The 16,980-nt window shown below is 42.1% G+C and overlaps 1 protein-coding gene across 12 annotated transcripts in view; it reads right to left on the bottom strand.

Moving 5' to 3' along the window:
* TET1 (tet methylcytosine dioxygenase 1) overlaps window positions 1-16,980 on the bottom strand; it is a 167,094-nt gene that overhangs the window by 11,813 nt on the left and 138,301 nt on the right. For 8 of the 12 annotated variants that reach the window (XM_074382324.1, XM_074382325.1, XM_074382326.1 and 5 more), the window contains 5 exons: window positions 16,461-16,611; window positions 16,022-16,108; window positions 9,468-9,557; window positions 7,015-7,152; window positions 2,799-3,150 (listed from right to left, as the gene is read on the bottom strand). In XM_074382324.1, coding sequence (XP_074238425.1) covers window positions 2,799-3,150; window positions 7,015-7,152; window positions 9,468-9,557; window positions 16,022-16,108; window positions 16,461-16,611 — 818 coding nt within the window. Of the gene's footprint in view, window positions 1-2,798; window positions 3,151-6,896; window positions 7,153-9,467; window positions 9,558-16,021; window positions 16,109-16,460; window positions 16,612-16,980 lie in introns of those variants that run through there. The other 4 variants (XM_039478295.2, XM_074382333.1, XM_074382332.1 and 1 more) reach the window with 2 other exon arrangements.

Genomic DNA, 16,980 nt, shown 5'->3' with positions numbered 1-16,980 from the left:
TCACATTTCTCCTCAATATTTCTCTGCATTACTTTTTTTTTTTTTGAGATGGAGTTTCCCTCTTGTTGCCCAGGCTGGGGTGGAATGGCACTATCTCGGCTCCCTGCAACCTCTGCCTCCTGGTAGCTGGTATTACAGGTGCCCACCACCAAGCCCAGCTAATTCTTGTATTTTTAGTAGAGATGGGGTTTCACTGTGTTGCCCAGGCTGGTCTTACCCACCTCAGCCTCCCAAAGTGCTGGGATTATAGGCCTGAGTCACCTTGTTGGGCTGTATTACATTTTTTTCAGCATTATATAAATGCCTGCACTGTAATTCCACTCATGTTATAAAAACAACCTCTCATAAATATAAAAAATTAAAGAAGCTAAAGATTATAGTATAAAGTTAATTTTAAATGTCAGTATAAATTCATGATTTTTTTTTCCTTCAAAGAAATGGTTGATTTTAAATATGGGGCAGAACTATATAAGATGAGCCTACAACAACTTTTTATAGAAGTTAGGAAAGCTATCAAAGACAACTGGAGTTGTGACAAAAGAAATGAGAAGCCAGCTGGGCGTGGTGGCTCACACCTGTAATCCCAGCACTTTGGGAGGCTGAAGCCGGTGGATCACATGAGGTCAGGAGTTCAAAACCTGACTGGCCAACATGGTGAAACACTGTCTCAACTGAAAATACAAAAATTAGCCAGATGTGGTAGTGAGCACCTGTAATCCCAGCTACTTGGGAGGCTGAGGCCTCCTGGCTTGAACCCAAGAGGCGGATGTTGCAGTGAGCTGAGATGGTGCCACTGCACTCCTGCCTGGGTGATAGAGTGAGACTCTGTCTTAAAAAAAAAAAAAAAAGAAAGAAAGAAAGAAAAAGAAAAAAAGAAAAAAAAATTACGTGAAAACCTGGGCGTGGTGACTCACACCTGTAATCCCAGCATTTTGGGAGGCCAAGGTGGGTGGATCACAGGGTCAGGAGTTTGAGAAAAGCCTGACCAACATGGTGAAACTCCATCTCTACTAAAAATACAAAAATTAGCCAGGTGTGGCAGCATATGCCTGTAGTCCCAGCTACTCGGGAGGCTGAAGCAGGAGAATTGCTTGAACCCAGGAGGAGTAGGTTGCAGTGAGCCAAGATCATACCACTGCACTCCAGCCTGGGCAACAGAGCAAGACTCTGTCACACACACACACACACACACACACACACACAAATTAGGTGAAAAACTGATAAGAGCCAGGTGTAGTGGTGCACACCTATAGTCCTAGGTAGCAGAGAGGCGCCCACGGGAACATAATTTGATCTCTGGAGTTTGAGGCAGCAATGTGCTATGATTGTACTTGTGAATAGCCATTGTACTCCAGCCTTCGCAACATAGCAAGACTCTGTCACTTAAAAAAACCCAAAAAACTAACGAGCCTTCATAACAAATGAAGCTAGGTGTGATGGCTCATGTCTGTAATTCCACCACTTTGGGAAGATCATTTGAGTCCAGGAGTTCAGATCAGTCTGGGAAACATGGTGAAACCCTATCTCTACAAAAAAATACAGTAATTAGCTAGGCATGGTGGCACAGGCACTACAGTCCTAGCTTCTTGGGAGGCTGAGGTGGGAGGATTGTTTGAGCCTGGAAGGTTGAGGCTACAGTGAGCCGTGACCATGCCACTGCACTGCAGCCTGGGCAACAGAGCAAGACTTTGTCTAAAAAAACAAACAAACAAAAACCCCACAATCTGCAATACCACTGTTAAAGTGGTGTTTGGTTCTATTAGTTTACTGATTACTTAAATTGATGGTAAAGGTGATCAAGGAAGGCATCCATGAAGTCATGTCCATTATCTATGCCAAGAACAATGTGTAGGGCTTCAAATTAGATGGGGCAATTCATAGGAACAATAATAAGAACATGTTTAAAAAAAAAAAAAAGGCCAGGCGTGGTGGGTCATGCTTGTAATCCAAGCACTTTAGAGGCCAAGGCGGGTGGATCACCTGAGGTTGGGAGTTCAGGACCAGCCTGACCAACATGGTGAAACCCTGTCTATAAAAAAATAAATAAATAAAAATAAAAAATAAAATAAGCGCCGGGCGCGGTGGCTCAAGCCTGTAATCCCAGCACTTTGGGAGGCCGAGGCGGGTGGATCACGAGGTCGAGAGATCGAGACCATCCTGGTCAACATGGTGAAACCCCGTCTCTACTAAAAGTGCAAAAAATTAGCTGGGCATGGTGGAACGTGCCTGTAATCCCAGCTACTCAGGAGGCTGAGGCAGGAGAATTGCCTGACCCCAGGAGGCGGAGGTTGCGGTGAGCCGAGATTGCACCATTGCACTCCAGCCTGGGTAACAAGGGGCGAAACTCCATCTCAAAAAAAAAAAAAATAAAATAAATAAAATAAAGTAAGCTGGGCACAGTGGTGTGTACCTGTAGTTCTAGCTACTCCAGAGGAGACTGAGATGGGATGATTGCTTAAGCCCAGATGTGCCAAGCCAGCCTGGGCAACAAAGTGAGACCCTTCCTCATGCCAAAAAAACAATATATTAAAATATTAAAAAGGATAAGTAGAAAAAATTACAAAGAAACACTGATGGGGCACTTTTTTGTTGACTTTTGGTTCTGGCATATGTAAAAATATATTCAGTGTCTTAGTTTTAACTCTAAACTATAATAATACATCTGCTTTAAATATTTTCTTTTCATAATGCCTCATGCCTAAGATAGCTGCAAAAATAAATAATGTGCGAGAGAAACAAAGTCCAAACATTGTATCAATCACAGTTGTGCAGAGATTAGCAGGTTCCACAGGGCTCACCTAAGGTTGGCAGTGACGAAGCCTTACTGTTGTTCGTTGTTGTCGAGTTATTCTTCCGCTTGATTCGGGGAATAGGTTTCTTCTCCACTGCCCTTATCTTATGTGCAAGAACCTCCGTCATCATCGCAGCCCTCTTCTTCCCGGAACGGGGAACAGGCTGAGTGAAACAAGTTCTTTTTTTGCGGCGGGGTGCCAGGACCTCAATGGCCCCAGATTTGATCTTGGCTTCCATTCCTTCCTTGGAGCCAAACTCATCTGTGTCTGAAAGTTTATAAAGAGGTAGGACATGGAGCTGCTCATCTTGAGGAACAACACCCAAAGAGCGGTTATCTTCTCTAGTTAAAGTACAAACCTGATAGGGAGAAAAACATGAAACAGGAAAGATATATGGGTCGCGCACATTCATTGTGGCTAATTCCTGTCTTCATTTTGTTGTATTTGGGAAAGAGACTTATATTCCTATTTTATTTTCAATTGGTTGATGATGGTATATTATTATTTTATATCAAGCCACCCAACTCTGTCCAATCATAGTAACTTCCCAGTTGTTTGTAAGCAGACCAGAGTAATATTTAGTTGATTTTCTAAGTAAATTATTATAAATTTTCTTTTTTTTTTTTTTTTTTTTTTTTGAGACGGAGTTTCGCTCTTGTTACCCGGGCTGGAGTGCAATGGTGCGATTTCGGCTCACCGCAACCTCTGCCTCCTGGGTTCAGGCAATTCTCCTGCCTCAGCCTCCTGAGTAGCTGGGATTAGAGGCATGTGACGCCACACTCAGCTAATTTTTGTATTTTTAGCAGAGACAGGGTCTCACCCTGTTGGCCAGGCTGGTCTTGAACCCCTGATCTCAAGTGATCCGCCTGCCTAAGCCTCCCAAAGTGGTGGGATTACAGGTGTGAGCCACTGGACCCCGCCAAATTAATTTTCAAATATTAAAAACCCACCAGAAACCTATCAAACGTTTTCTTTATTTTATATTAAAAACATATATAATAGAGATAGAAACTCTTTCAATGATAGCAAAAACTGGAGATAAATGAAATAAACACATTTTTTCTTTTCTTTTTTTTTTTTTTTGAGACAGAGTCTTGTTCTGTCACCAGGCGCCAGGCTGGAGTGCAGTGGCACAATCTCAGCTCACTGCAATCTCCAACTCCTGAGTTCAAGCAACTCTTTTGCCTCAGCCTCCCGAGTAGCTGGGACTACTGGTACGTGCCACGACGCCCAGCTAATTTTGTACTTTTTAGTAGAGACGGGGTTTCACCATGTTGGCCAGGATAGTCTCACTCTCTTGACCTCATGATCCACCTGCCGTGGTCTCCCAAAGTGCTGAGATTACAGGCGTGAGCCACTGCGCCCGGCACAGATTTGATGTTCATAGCATTTTTGGATTCATGATAGAACTTGATAGATACCAATGGTAATGCAAAGTTAAAGAGCTAAAGGTTAAAAAAAGTTCAGTTTTTTTCCCCCCAATATCTGAAGTCACATTTTTCAAAAAAGCCTAAAATATAAATATATGTTTCAGCCTCAAACTCCTGGGTTTGAGTGATTCTCTTGCCTCAGTCTTCTGAGTAGCTGGGAATACAGGTGAGTACCACACGCCTAGCTAATTTTTAAATTTTTTTTTTTTTTTTTTTTTTGGTAGAGGCAGGTTCTCACAAAGTTGCCTAGGCTACATTAAAGATCCTGGGTTCAAGCAATCCTTCCACTTTACTGTCCCAAAGTGCTGGAATTACAGGCATGAGCCATGGTGCCTGGCCAAAACCTGAAATAATAAATTGTCAGGGTGGTAATGTGTTCATAATTTAAAATAGTCGTGTGGCTCATGCCTATGACTATTTTAAATAGTCACAGCTCACACCTGTGATCCTACCACTTTGGGAGGCTAAGGATGGCAGATCATCAGGAGTTCAAGACCAGCGTGACCAACAGGGAGAAACCCCGTCTCTACTAAAAATACAAAATTAGCCAGGTGCAGTGGTGTATACCTGTAATACCAACTACCTGGGGAGGCGGAGGCAGGAGAATCTCGTGAACCTGGGAGGCGGAGATTGCAGTGAGCTGAGACTGCACCATTGCATTCCAGCCTGGGCAAAAAAAGTGAAACTCTGGCTACAAAAAAAAGTCATGTTGAAAATCAGAATCTCACATCAATAAATGTTGACTGGAACAAATTTAACTGGCCACAGAGAGACTAAGAAGGAAATAAGGAGTTGATGTGAGGAGTATAATTAGAAAGGACAGTTACTATAGGAGCAAAAAGTAAACCAATAAAGAAAAGGAAAAAGAAAGTATGGTAAATCCGGGTCAAAGGAGAGGTGGTGGTAGAATTTCAAGAATTCTCATCATTTTTGAAGATGGGGAAATTTGGAGTGATGTCAAGTTCCCGATAAGACCCTCATTTCATGAGTAATCAGAGCACTGGAAGTCAAAGAGCACAGAGAAGAGAAACTGAAACGTAGTCTGACTCTGAACGGACTCCAGCCTAATCACAGATATTCTGTAATGCAGGTAATGTCCTGGCCAAGTGATGGTGATGAACCACTGCCTGGCTAGTATTCACCAGGCTGGATTTATATAACTTCAACACTTGGAAATAACATTGGCTTCAAAGACTGTACAAAACATTTTTGTATACAGGAATGACATGCAAAAAAAGGTTATTTTGGCTTAATCTATCACCCATATACTTCTAATGACCAAGCAAGGAAGAAAGACTGCTTGTTAAAAGATCTGATCGTATACTTTTGATCACACTGTAAGAGGCTGTAGCTAAATCCTGAAAAAAAAAAAAATTTTTTTTTAATTGTATATTTTAAAGAGATGGGGTCTTGTCACCCAGGCTGGTCTAGAACTCCCAGGCTCAAGCAATTCTCCTGTCTTGGCCTCCTAAGTAGGTGGGATAACAGGCCTGAGTCAACATACTCATCCTGCAGTCAAGACGATGAAGATTTCAAAATGATCTGGCAAACCTAAAAAACTGGTGCAACAGAAAAACAAAAGCAATTGCTCTCTATTTATTTCCGCTTTACTAGATGACAGGAAAACAATTAGATGAAGCAAGCTGACAAAAAGACTATTGCACGATTTTCCACTGGGTATTCTGCCTAATTTACATATCTCTTGATTGACTTCAGGTGATGGGCATGTGATGATTTACGTAACTATGGACTTACTAGGCACACCTGAATGGAAATACTGCTGATAATTGGCACAGTTGCCTCACAAAACCCTGAAGTGCAAATGGCAAAAACAAATATTAAGTAACTTGCTCAAATTTATACCTATCGCCGGGCGCGGTGGCTCACGTCTGTAATCCCAGCACTTTGGGAGGCCGAGGCAGGTGGATCACGAGGTCAAGAGATCGAGACCATCCTGGTCAACATGGTGAAACCCCGTCTCTACTAAAAATACAAAAAATTAGCTGGGCATGGTGGCGTGTGCCTGTAATCCCAGCTACTCAGGAAGCTGAGGCAGGAGAATTGCCTGAACCCAGGAGGCGGAGGTTGCGGTGAGCCGAGATCGCGCCATTGCACTCTAGCCTGGGTAACAAGAGTGAAACTCCGTCTCAAAAAAAAAAAAAAAAAAAATTTATACCTATCAGCAGTTTGATAGCACAGAATTGTTATTTTAAATAATGATGTACTCCTGCCTCCCAGCAAACACACCACAGTTCAATATGTAACATAAGCCTTTCAACAAAATGTTTGTTTAAAACTGGCTCTGTTACTTTTTAGAAGTACGCAGATAATGCATTTAATGAAGACTTCCTCTATACACTTCTTTCTTTTTTTTTTTTTTGAGACGGAGTTTCACTCTTGTTACCCAGGCTGGAGTGCAATGGCGCGATCTCCGCTCACCGCAACCTCCGCCTCCTGGGTTCAGGCAATTCTCCTGCCTCAGCCTCCTGAGTAGCTGGGATTACAGGCACGCACCACCATGCCCAGCTAATTTTTTGCATTTTTGGTAGAGACGGGGTTTCACCATGTTGACCAGGATGGTCTCGATCTCTTGACCTTGTGATCCACCCGCCTCGGCCTCCCAAAGTGCTGGGATTACAGGCTTGAGCCACCGCGCCCGGCCTATACACTTATTTCTAATAGCACATGAATTAAGGTTTGTCACAATAATAATCATCATGTTATACTTAAGGACTGCAGCCTAAGCATAGAGTAATGGAGCTTTTAGAATACAAATTCACACAGGTACATACAACTGTGCTTCCATTATTCATGTTGTGAATGTCCCTGTGGGGATGGGCACAGAAGTCCAGGCAAGCAGTGACGCCAGAGAAGGGACGACCTTCCTTGCTGCCAAGCCGACATTCTCGGGCAATATTTTCATATTCAACCTAGAAAAGAAAGCATAGAGCACAATCTTAAGAGAGAGAAGGCGATCACCTGTCTTCAGTAAAGAGTAAAAATAAAATAATTTCCTGACAAAGTTTCTATATTAATTACACTTTGTAATTTCTTTTTTTTTTTTTTTTTTTTTTTTTTTGAGACGGAGTTTCGCTCTTGTTACCCAGGCTGGAGTGCAATGGCGCGATCTCGGCTCACCGCAACCTCCGCCTCCTGGGCTCAGGCAATTCTCCTGCCTCAGCCTCCCGAGTAGCTGGGATTACAGGCACGTGCCACCACGCCCAGCTAATTTTTTGTATTTTTAGGAGAGACGGGGTTTCACCATGTTGACCAGGATGGTCTCGATCTCTCGACCTCGTGATCCACCCGCCTCGGCCTCCCAAAGTGCTGGGATTACAGGCTTGAGCCACCGCGCCCGGCCTACACTTTGTAATTTCTGAAACTAAGTGTATTATTGTGGTGAAGGTGTAGTTTAGCAATATTCAGGATAAAGCATGTGACAATACATGGAGTAAAAGGAAAATCACTAACTTTACAAGGGAAGGTGGGGGAGGATACTAATTCTTGCTGGAGATGGGATAAGCAAGTAAAATAGATTCAATCACTCCATTAAAAAGAAAGACCAATAAAATGCATTAATCACAAACAGAGAATTTTCAATATCCATAAAAGAAGATATAGATACTTTTCATGAACGATTATAGAAAATTAATTTTTTAAAAAAGAGAGGAAAAAATGAAAATTAATTTGTAACTCCTTTTAAAATGAAAAGGTGGAGGCCAGGCATGGTGGGTAACACCTGTAATCCCAGCACTTTGGGAGGCTGAGGTCGGCAGATCACTTGAGGCAAGGAGTTTGACACCAGCCTGGGCAACATGATGAAACCCTATCTCTACTAAAAATACAAAAATTAGTAGCAGGGTGTGGTGGCATGTGTGCCTGTAGTCCCAGCTACTTGGTAGGCTGAGGCCAGGGAATCATTTGAACCCAGGAGACGGAGGTTGCATTGAGCTGAGATTATGCCACTGCACTCCAGCCTGGGTGACAGAATGAGACTGCATCTCAAAAAAAAAAAAAAGATAGATCAATAAAAAGTCCAATTACATATATGGATGTTAGATAGATACATATATGTTGTGTATGTATATATTGTTCAAATTTGAAAATTTTGCCATTAACAATGACTTTTTTTTTTTTTTTTTTTTTTGAGATGCAGTCTCATTCTGTCACCCAGGCTGGAGTGTAGTGGCATAATCTCAGCTCAATGCAACCTCTGCCTCCCAGGTTCAAATTGATTCTCCTGCCTGGGTCTCCTGATTAGCTGGGAGTATAAGCACATGTCACCACACCTGGCTAATTTTTGTATTTTTAGTAGAGACGGAGTTTCACCATGTGGGCCAGGCAGTCTCAAACTCCTGACCTCAGGTGATCCGACCACCTTAGCCTCCCAAATTGCTGGGACTACAGGTGTGAGGTACTGTGCCCGGCCAACAGTGACTTTTTTTTTTTTTTTTTTGAGACGGAGTTTCGCTCTTGTTACCCAGGCTGGAGTGCAATGGCGCGATCTCGGCTCACCGCAACCTCCGCCTCCTGGGTTCAGGCAATTCTCCTGCCTCAGCCTCCTGAGTAGCTGGGATTACAGGCACGTGCCACCACGCCCAGCTAATTTTTTGTATTTTTAGGAGAGACGGGGTTTCACCATGTTGGCCAGGATGGTCTCGATCTCTCGACCTCGTGATCCACCCGCCTCGGCCTCCCAAAGTGCTGGGATTACATGCTTGAGCCACCGCGCTCGGCCCGATTTTATATTTTAAAAAGTCACTGTGCCGGGCACAGTGGCTCAAGCCTGTAATCCCAGCACTTTGGGAGGCCGAGGCGGGTGGATCACGAGGTCGAGAGATCGAGACCATCCTGGCCAACATGGTGAAACCCCGTCTCTCCTAAAAATACAAAAAATTAGCTGGGCGTGGTGGCACGTGCCTGTAATCCCAGCTACTCAGGAGGCTGAGGCAGGAGAATTGCCTGAACCCAGGAGGCGGAGGTTGCGGTGAGCCGAGATCGCGCCATTGCACTCCAGCCTGGGTAACAAGAGCGAAACTCCGTCTCAAAAAAAAAAAAAAAAAAAAAAAAAAAAATCGTCTGGCTCATCTGTAATCCCAGCATATTTTAGGGTGAGGCAGGAGGATTGCTTGAGCTTAGGAATTTGCAGCAAGCTTTTATCATGCCACTGTACTGCTGTCTGGGCAACAAAGCAAGACCCCATCTCAAATTAACAAATAAACAAAAAGTCCATACCAGTACATACCTGATTTTGGTAAGCTACTGGAGCATACTGCTTATAAATTGGAGCTAATCGTGTAGCCAAACTCTGTAAGTTGTCTTCAAGGTTTTTTTCCTATAGGAAAACATAATCCATTAGTTATTTTATAATTGCACCTTAGTGTGTTTAAGGTACCATAAATCATGGGTGATGGTGGTTAATGTGCAATTCATACTTATCCTGATAAAATAACTACACAGAAAATCACATCGCTTCTTTTCTTCATCTAAACTATTAGACATTGTTACGCTTTAATGAAGTATATTGAAACGAAAATTCTGATACAAGTTAATTAGACATTTAAAGTGTTAGAAGTAAATTACAATGCTGTTCATGTTGTGAAAAATGAGAGCCATATTTTATATTTATTCAGTAGGATTGAGCACTTGGAATAAATGAAAACAGTGAGGTGCTGGCAAGGGGAATTGGCAAAGTAATTCTGTTACAATGTAACAAGTTTGTATGATAGAGAGGAGAGGTTGCATACATAAAGCACCTACTGTGTGTGAGGTCCTGTCTCAAATATAATCTATATGTCCTTATGAATTAAGGACATGTCCTTTGGACCATGAGACAGGAAGAGCAAAGTCAGGATGACTGAGAGGTTTAGTAAATGCCTCTAGATCAAAGGTAGTAAGTGGGTAAGTGGTTGTCTACAGTTCTCTTTTCTACACTATAATGACTACAAATTGAGGAAGACTTGGAAGGACTATGAGGATCATTAACACTCAAGAATCTGGATTGCTACTGACAGAGACATCAGATTTTTTCAAAGGATAATTTATCACAAGAGTTTCTATTTAAAAAATCCATGATAACAGTATGAGAAATGAAACAGAGAAGGGAGCTGTTGGAAACACAAATAGTTGAAAGAACCCTGAAAGTGTTTCAGAAATGATTATCTTCTCAATCAACTTAGGTATCTGGTCAATGAACAGTCAACTCTTAGGAAGTCAATTGAAAGGGTATAGAGGGCCAGGTGTGGTGGGTAATGCCTGTAATCCCAGCATTTTGGGCGGCGGTGTCAGGCAGATAACTTGAGCTCACGAGTGTGAGACCAGCTTAGGCAACTTGGTGAAATTCGACCTCTATAAGAAATAAAAAAATTAGCCGGGTGTGATGGAGCATGCCTGTAGTCTCAGCTATTCAGGTGGCTGAGGTGGGAAGGTTGCTTGAACCTGGGAGGCAAAAGTTGCAGTGAACTGAGATCACGCCACTGCACTCCAGCCTGGGTGACAGAGCCAGACCTTGTCTCTTGTCTCAAAATAAAAATAAAAATAAAAGGTACAGAGAGCATGGACTGAAAAAGGTTGAGTGAGGCTTTTGACTCATGTGCTCATGTGAGAGTTGGTGGAAGGAGATGCCATAAACACAGAAATGAGCCCATTATATGAATAAATTAATCTTTGGCATACAAATTATTATAAAAGCCAAAGCTCCACAATAATGTAGACATAGCAAGTCAATAATTTAGTGGTTTTTGACATGCCTCAATCTTAGCAACCATAAAGTGTGACTGATAATTGTTTTAGTGTCCTATTGATTTATATTGACCTTTTCATTATACAAACAAATTTGTAGGATCCATTCGTAGATTTTTGTCTGTTAATCGGTCTACTTTTATATGTTACCCGTTGTGGTTTAAAAAAATAGGAAAGTCAGCTGGGCGAGGTGGGTCACACCTGTAATCCCAGCACTTTGGAAGGCTGAGGCAGGCGGATCACTTACGGTCAGGAGTCTGAGACCAGCCTGATCAACATGGAGAAATCCCATCTCTACTAAAAATACAAAATTAGCTGGGTGTGGTGGTGAATGCCTGTTACCCCAGCTACTCAGGAGACTGAGGCAGGAGAAATCGCTTAAACGCAGGAGTCAGAGTTTGTGGTGAGCCAAGATGGTGCAATTGCACCAGGCAGGGTGGCACACACTTGTAAACCCAGCTTCAGAGGCTGAGAAAGGAGAATCTCTTGACCCTAAGAGTTCAGCCAGGACAACATAGTGAGTCTCTGTCTCAAAAACTAAAATAACTATTTCTGAACTTAAGTTCCATTCAGGTCAAGACACTTCTGTAAGTGACAAGAACATTTAATCCATCTCTAAAGCATGGAGCACTTTGGGAATGTAACCACATCAACACAGTTTTGTTGTTGCTGTTGACTGTTTACATTATTAAGTGAAGAAAAATGGGTGCCCTTTACAGATTTTTTTAAGATTAGGAAACAAAAAGAAATCAGGAGTTCAATTAGGACTGTAAGGTGGATGCCTAATGATTTTCCATTGATAACTCTTTGCAAAATTGCGCCTATTTGATGAGAGGAATGAGCAGGAGCATTCTTGTGGTGGAGAAGGACTCTCTGGTGAAGCCTTCCTGGGCAATTTTCTGCTAAAGCTTTCTCCAACTTTCTTAAAATACTTTTATAATAAGCAAATGTTATTTTTGTTTGGCTCTCCAGAAAGTGAGCAAGGAAAATGCCTTGAGCATCCCAAAAAACTGCTGCCATGACCTTTGCTCTTTACTGGTCCACCTGGGCTCAGACTAGACCTCCTACACATCTTGGTGGCCATTGCTGTCACTGTGCTTTGTCTTCAGGATTGTTCTGGTAAAGCCATGTTCCATCTCCTGTTATAATTCTAAAGGCCTCAGGATCTTGATGCCACTTGCTTAAAATTTCTATTCTTTTCTGCAACCGGTCTGGGCACAACTGTTTTGGCACCCATCAAGTAGGAAGTTTGCATGACTATAATGTTTCAGTAAGAATCGCGTAGGCTGGGCTAGGCACTATGGCTTATGCCTGTAATGCCAGCATTTTGGGAGGCCAAGGCAGGGGGATCACCTGAGGTAGGGAGTTTGACAGCAGGCTGACCAACATGGAGAAACCCCATCTCTACTAAAAATACAAAATTAGCTGGGGGTGGCACATGCCTGTAATCCCAGCTACTCGAGAGGCTGAGGCAGGAGAATTACTTCAACCTGGGAGGCGGAGGTTGTGATGAGCCGAGATCGTGCTGTTGCACTCCAGCCTGGGCAACAAGAGCGAAACTCCATCTCAAAAAACAAAACAAAACAAAACAGCTTTATAAAATAACCTAGGAATTAATTTGGCACCTGGCAAGGAGGAGGGATTATCATTGATATTTGGCCAAACATTTTCTCTTAAACAGCCAGAAAGGGCCGATCTTAACTTCTAAAACGCTGGATGGTCAGGATGGCTCACACCTGTAATCCAGCACTTTCAGAGGCCGAGGCAGGCAGGTCACATGAGGTCAGGTGTAGTGAGTGAGCCAAGAATGCACCACTGCATTCAAGCCCGGATGAGCAAGACTCAGTGGACAGTTTGCCACTCTGGTCTTCATCTTCAAAATTGTCCTATCCCTTCCTAAAATGACTTATCCATTTGTAAACTGCAGATTTCTTTGGGGCATTGCCCATAAGCTTTTTATAAGGCATCAATGACTTCATCATTCTTCCACCAGACCTTCACCACAAATTTGATGTTGGTTCTTGCTTCAATTTTAGCAGAATTCATGTTGCTCTAAGAGAGGCACTTTACAAACTGATGTCTTATCCTTCTTAGTGCCTCAAACTGGTCTCCATTCAGACGTTACAAGTTAGTACAAGGTTTTTTGGGGGTGCAAAAATAGTATGAAATTCATGCATAGTTTATTCATAATATGCATTTTCCATGAACGTTTTGAAGATTCCTTATATTTATAAACCAACATATTCTTGGACTGATGGTTCATATCCATCAGCTTATTCTACTTTATCACCTATTTCGGCCCCAGTGGCTTTTTCAGAACTACCTTCACCAAGAAGCTGATGAGTTTTCCCAATTCAAACTTAGGCTTCTTCAGCATTTTAACTTTTCTAATGAAAACATCAGGGAGAGGATAGGTTGGCAAGATTTTTTTCTGTATCTTTTTGAATCCTGTCTGTAATGAATTTATTGATCACTTCTTTCTTTTTATTTTATCTTATTTTTTGGTTTTTTTTAGATACGGGGATTCACCATGTTGGCCAGGATGGTCTTGATCTCTTGACCTTGTGATCCGCCCATCTCGACCTCCCAAAGTGTCAGGATTACAGGCGTAAGCCACCGCACCCGGCCTGATTACTTCTTTCAAGTCATTTGTTTGCACTTCTCAGGTCATAATTTCCATCATGATCTTCTGGATTTGGCCTAACTGTTGGTGCTAAGCATAGGGGTTCTTCCACACCCAATTGTTGTTTTTGTTATTGTTTTGTTTAGTAAAATCAACACAGAACAGATGAAGCTAGTAAGCACTGGTAGTCTTGACATGAGCTTCAGTTACCGTCTGACATACTTTGACCATGGAACACATTTTGCCATGGGTAAGAGCCATGCCATGGAAGCGAATCAGGCAATTATTGCCCTGAACATCTTCAGTAAGCAGCTTGAATTTTCTTTTCTTTTTTTTTTTTTTTTGAGATAGAGTTTCGCTCTTGTTACCCAGGCTGGAGTGCAATGGCGCGATCTCGGCTCACCGCAACCTCCGCCTCCTGGGTTCAGGCAATTCTCCTGCCTCAGCCTCCTGAGTAGCTGGGATTACAGGCACGCGCCACCATGCCCAGCTAATTTTTTGTATTTTTAGTAGAGACGGGGTTTCACTATGTTGACCGGGATGGTCTCGACCTCTTGACCTCGTGATCCACCCGCCTCGGCCTCCCAATGTGCTGGGATTACAGGCTTGAGCCACCGCGCCCGGCCAGCAGCTTGAATTTTCTAAATGCAACTTCATTATTTGGCAGATCAGCAAGACTCACATTAAACACACGACCCTTGAGGCCATCAGATGCAATTTTAATTCCTTGGGTCCTGGTGACTAGTGTCTTTCCAGTATTTCTTATATCGAACATAGCAGGTGCTTTCACATTATACCAATCTTTCTTAGAAAATGGGTCAAGCACTTTCTTCTTGGCTCCCTCTGTGCCACCTTTCATAAGGTGTTTGTTCTTGCCAACCACCAAGGTGCTGCTCAGAGAGCCAAAAAGCAACAGACAGTTTAATCACATAATATTTAGAAGTAAAACTGAGCTGGTTGGCTCAAGCCAACCTCCCACCTCAGCTTCCTGAGTAGCTGGGATGACAGGTGTGTGCCACCACATCGTAACCTCAAATTCCTAGGCTCAAGCAATCCTGCCTCAGTTTCCTGTGTAGCTGGGATTACAGGTGTGAGTTTCCATGCCTGGCTATTTTGTGTTTTCTACTTATCCTGCATGCTAATGATTTTTAAAACTCCCTTTGCCAACCTATAGAAGAATTGTTTCCCTTAATAATGGCTTTTTCCTATTTTGGCTGGGTATAAATTCTATTTCTATTCATTAAAAAAATTTAATATGCCGGGAGTGGTGGCTCAAGCCTGTAATCCCAGCACTTTGGGAGGCTGAGGCAGGTGGATCACGAGGTTAGGAGATCGAGACCATCCTGGTCAACATGGTGAAACCCCGTCTCTACTAAAAATACAAAAAATTAGCTGGGCATGGTGGTACGTGCCTGTAATCCCAGCTACTCAGGAGGCTGAGGCAGGAGAATTGCCTGAACCCAGGAGGCGGAGGTTGCGGTGAGCCGAGATCGCGCCATTGCACTCCAGCCTGGGTAGCAAGAGCAAAACTCCGTCTCAAAAAAAAAAAAAATTTAATATACACTATCTCAAATATATGTTTTCTGACAACATCTCAAGCAGTGTTTTACAATCAGTGGGTCATGACTCAGTGGGAAATGAAATCAGTTTAGTATGTCAAAACTAGCACTAAAAAAAAAAATAAAGGCCAGTCGAGGTGGCCAATGTCTGTAATCCCAGCAATCTGGGAGGCCGAGGTGTATCACCTGAGATCAGGAGTTTGAGACCAGCCTGGCCAACATAGTGAAACCTCGTCTCTACTAAAACTACAAAATTAGCTGGGCATGGTGGCGCATGCCTGTAATTTCAGCTAATTGGGAGGCTGAGGCAGGAGAACTGCTTGAACCTGGGAGTTAGAGGTTGCAGTGAGCTGAGGTCACGCCAGTGCACTCCAGCCTGGGCAACAAGAGCAAAACTCCATCTCAAAAAAAAAGAAAGGAAAAAAAAGTAAGAAAGAAAAAAAGAAATATGATAAAAAATAAATCGTAGAGATTCTTACAATAACTATATTGATATTAAATTTTTAAATATTTTTATGTTAGTGCTGTTACATGTAAGAGAGGTAAGTATTGTTTTCAGGTAGGTTTGTTTTAATTATTTTCTTTTGTCTATGTATGTGTACAGTGGCTTCTAATATGAAATGTTTTTTACTCTTGGTCACTGCTTTAAGACTAAAAGACACCAATCTTATAGTTGATCAATATAAATCCTCACTACACAAACAAAGCACAACACATTAGAATAATTAGTTCCTATTGGTGCCCCACCCCCTCCCATTGCCTACCCACCCAAGAGCTGATAAAGGTGTGGAGTTATAGGTTCTTATTTTAATTTAAAATATATAAGTATTGAACTTATTTAACTTAACACTATGTTTGACTAATTTCTTTGCTCACCATGGCCTCGTGTCCCGGACAGATTCGTTCCGGTTTCACATGTCTTCTTTCTGGATTACGTCCTTTAGTAATTCTTTCATAGTAGGTCTGTGGGTAGTAAACTTTCTGAGTCTTTGAAATGCTGGTAAATGGCTTTTTCCTATTTTGGCTGGGTATAAAATTCTAGGTTCTTTTAATGATGATTTTTTTGGGGTGGGGTAGCAGAGCAAGAGGAGGAAGCCAGAAACAATTGGAATTTGGGGTGATAGCTAAAGTCTTTACCTAATTTATTAAGAGTCTAAATTAATTTATTTACTGATATAATAGAAATATAATTTTACTATTTGATTACTACTTTTCAATATTTAGTTTTTATAGTGTTTCAAAAATGTTAAAGGAATGCTCTTACATATTCAATGTGTAACTCAAAAATAAATTTTGAATAAAAAAGGACACTTACATGTAAGGGAGAGCTTGGATCAATTCTGAATCTTCTGGGGCTTGGGCTTCTACCAAACTTACAGCCATTAAAGTACATACTCCATGAACAGCCAAAAGAGAATGAAGCTCCACAAGTTTCTGGATCAATTCCTTGACAAGTACAGGTACGACTGCAAGATCATAATCACAAGAGAGTGAATTGATAAAGCAGTACAATACCTGAGACAGAACATTTCAGTTTCACATAGCTTTAGGAGTATAGATGGGTAAAGAACCAGTTATAACACTTGTCTATTTTAATTACTTATTTAAAGTAGCTTTTTTTTTTTTTTTTTTTGAGACAGAGTTTCGCTCTTATTACCCAGGCTGGAGTGCAATGGCGCGATCTCGGCTCACCGCAACCTCCGCCTCCTGGGTTCAGGCAATTCTCCTGCCTCAGCCTCCTGAGTAGCTGGGATTATAGGCACGCGCCACCATGCCCAGCTAATTTTTTTTTTTTTTTTTTTTTGTATTTTTAATAGAGACGGGGTTTCACCATG

Source organism: Saimiri boliviensis, chromosome 12, assembly GCF_048565385.1.
Source record: "Saimiri boliviensis isolate mSaiBol1 chromosome 12, mSaiBol1.pri, whole genome shotgun sequence".
NCBI lineage: Eukaryota > Metazoa > Chordata > Mammalia > Primates > Cebidae > Saimiri > Saimiri boliviensis.
Note: the sequence above shows the minus strand (reverse complement) of the source record. Positions and strands in the feature narration are given on the sequence as shown.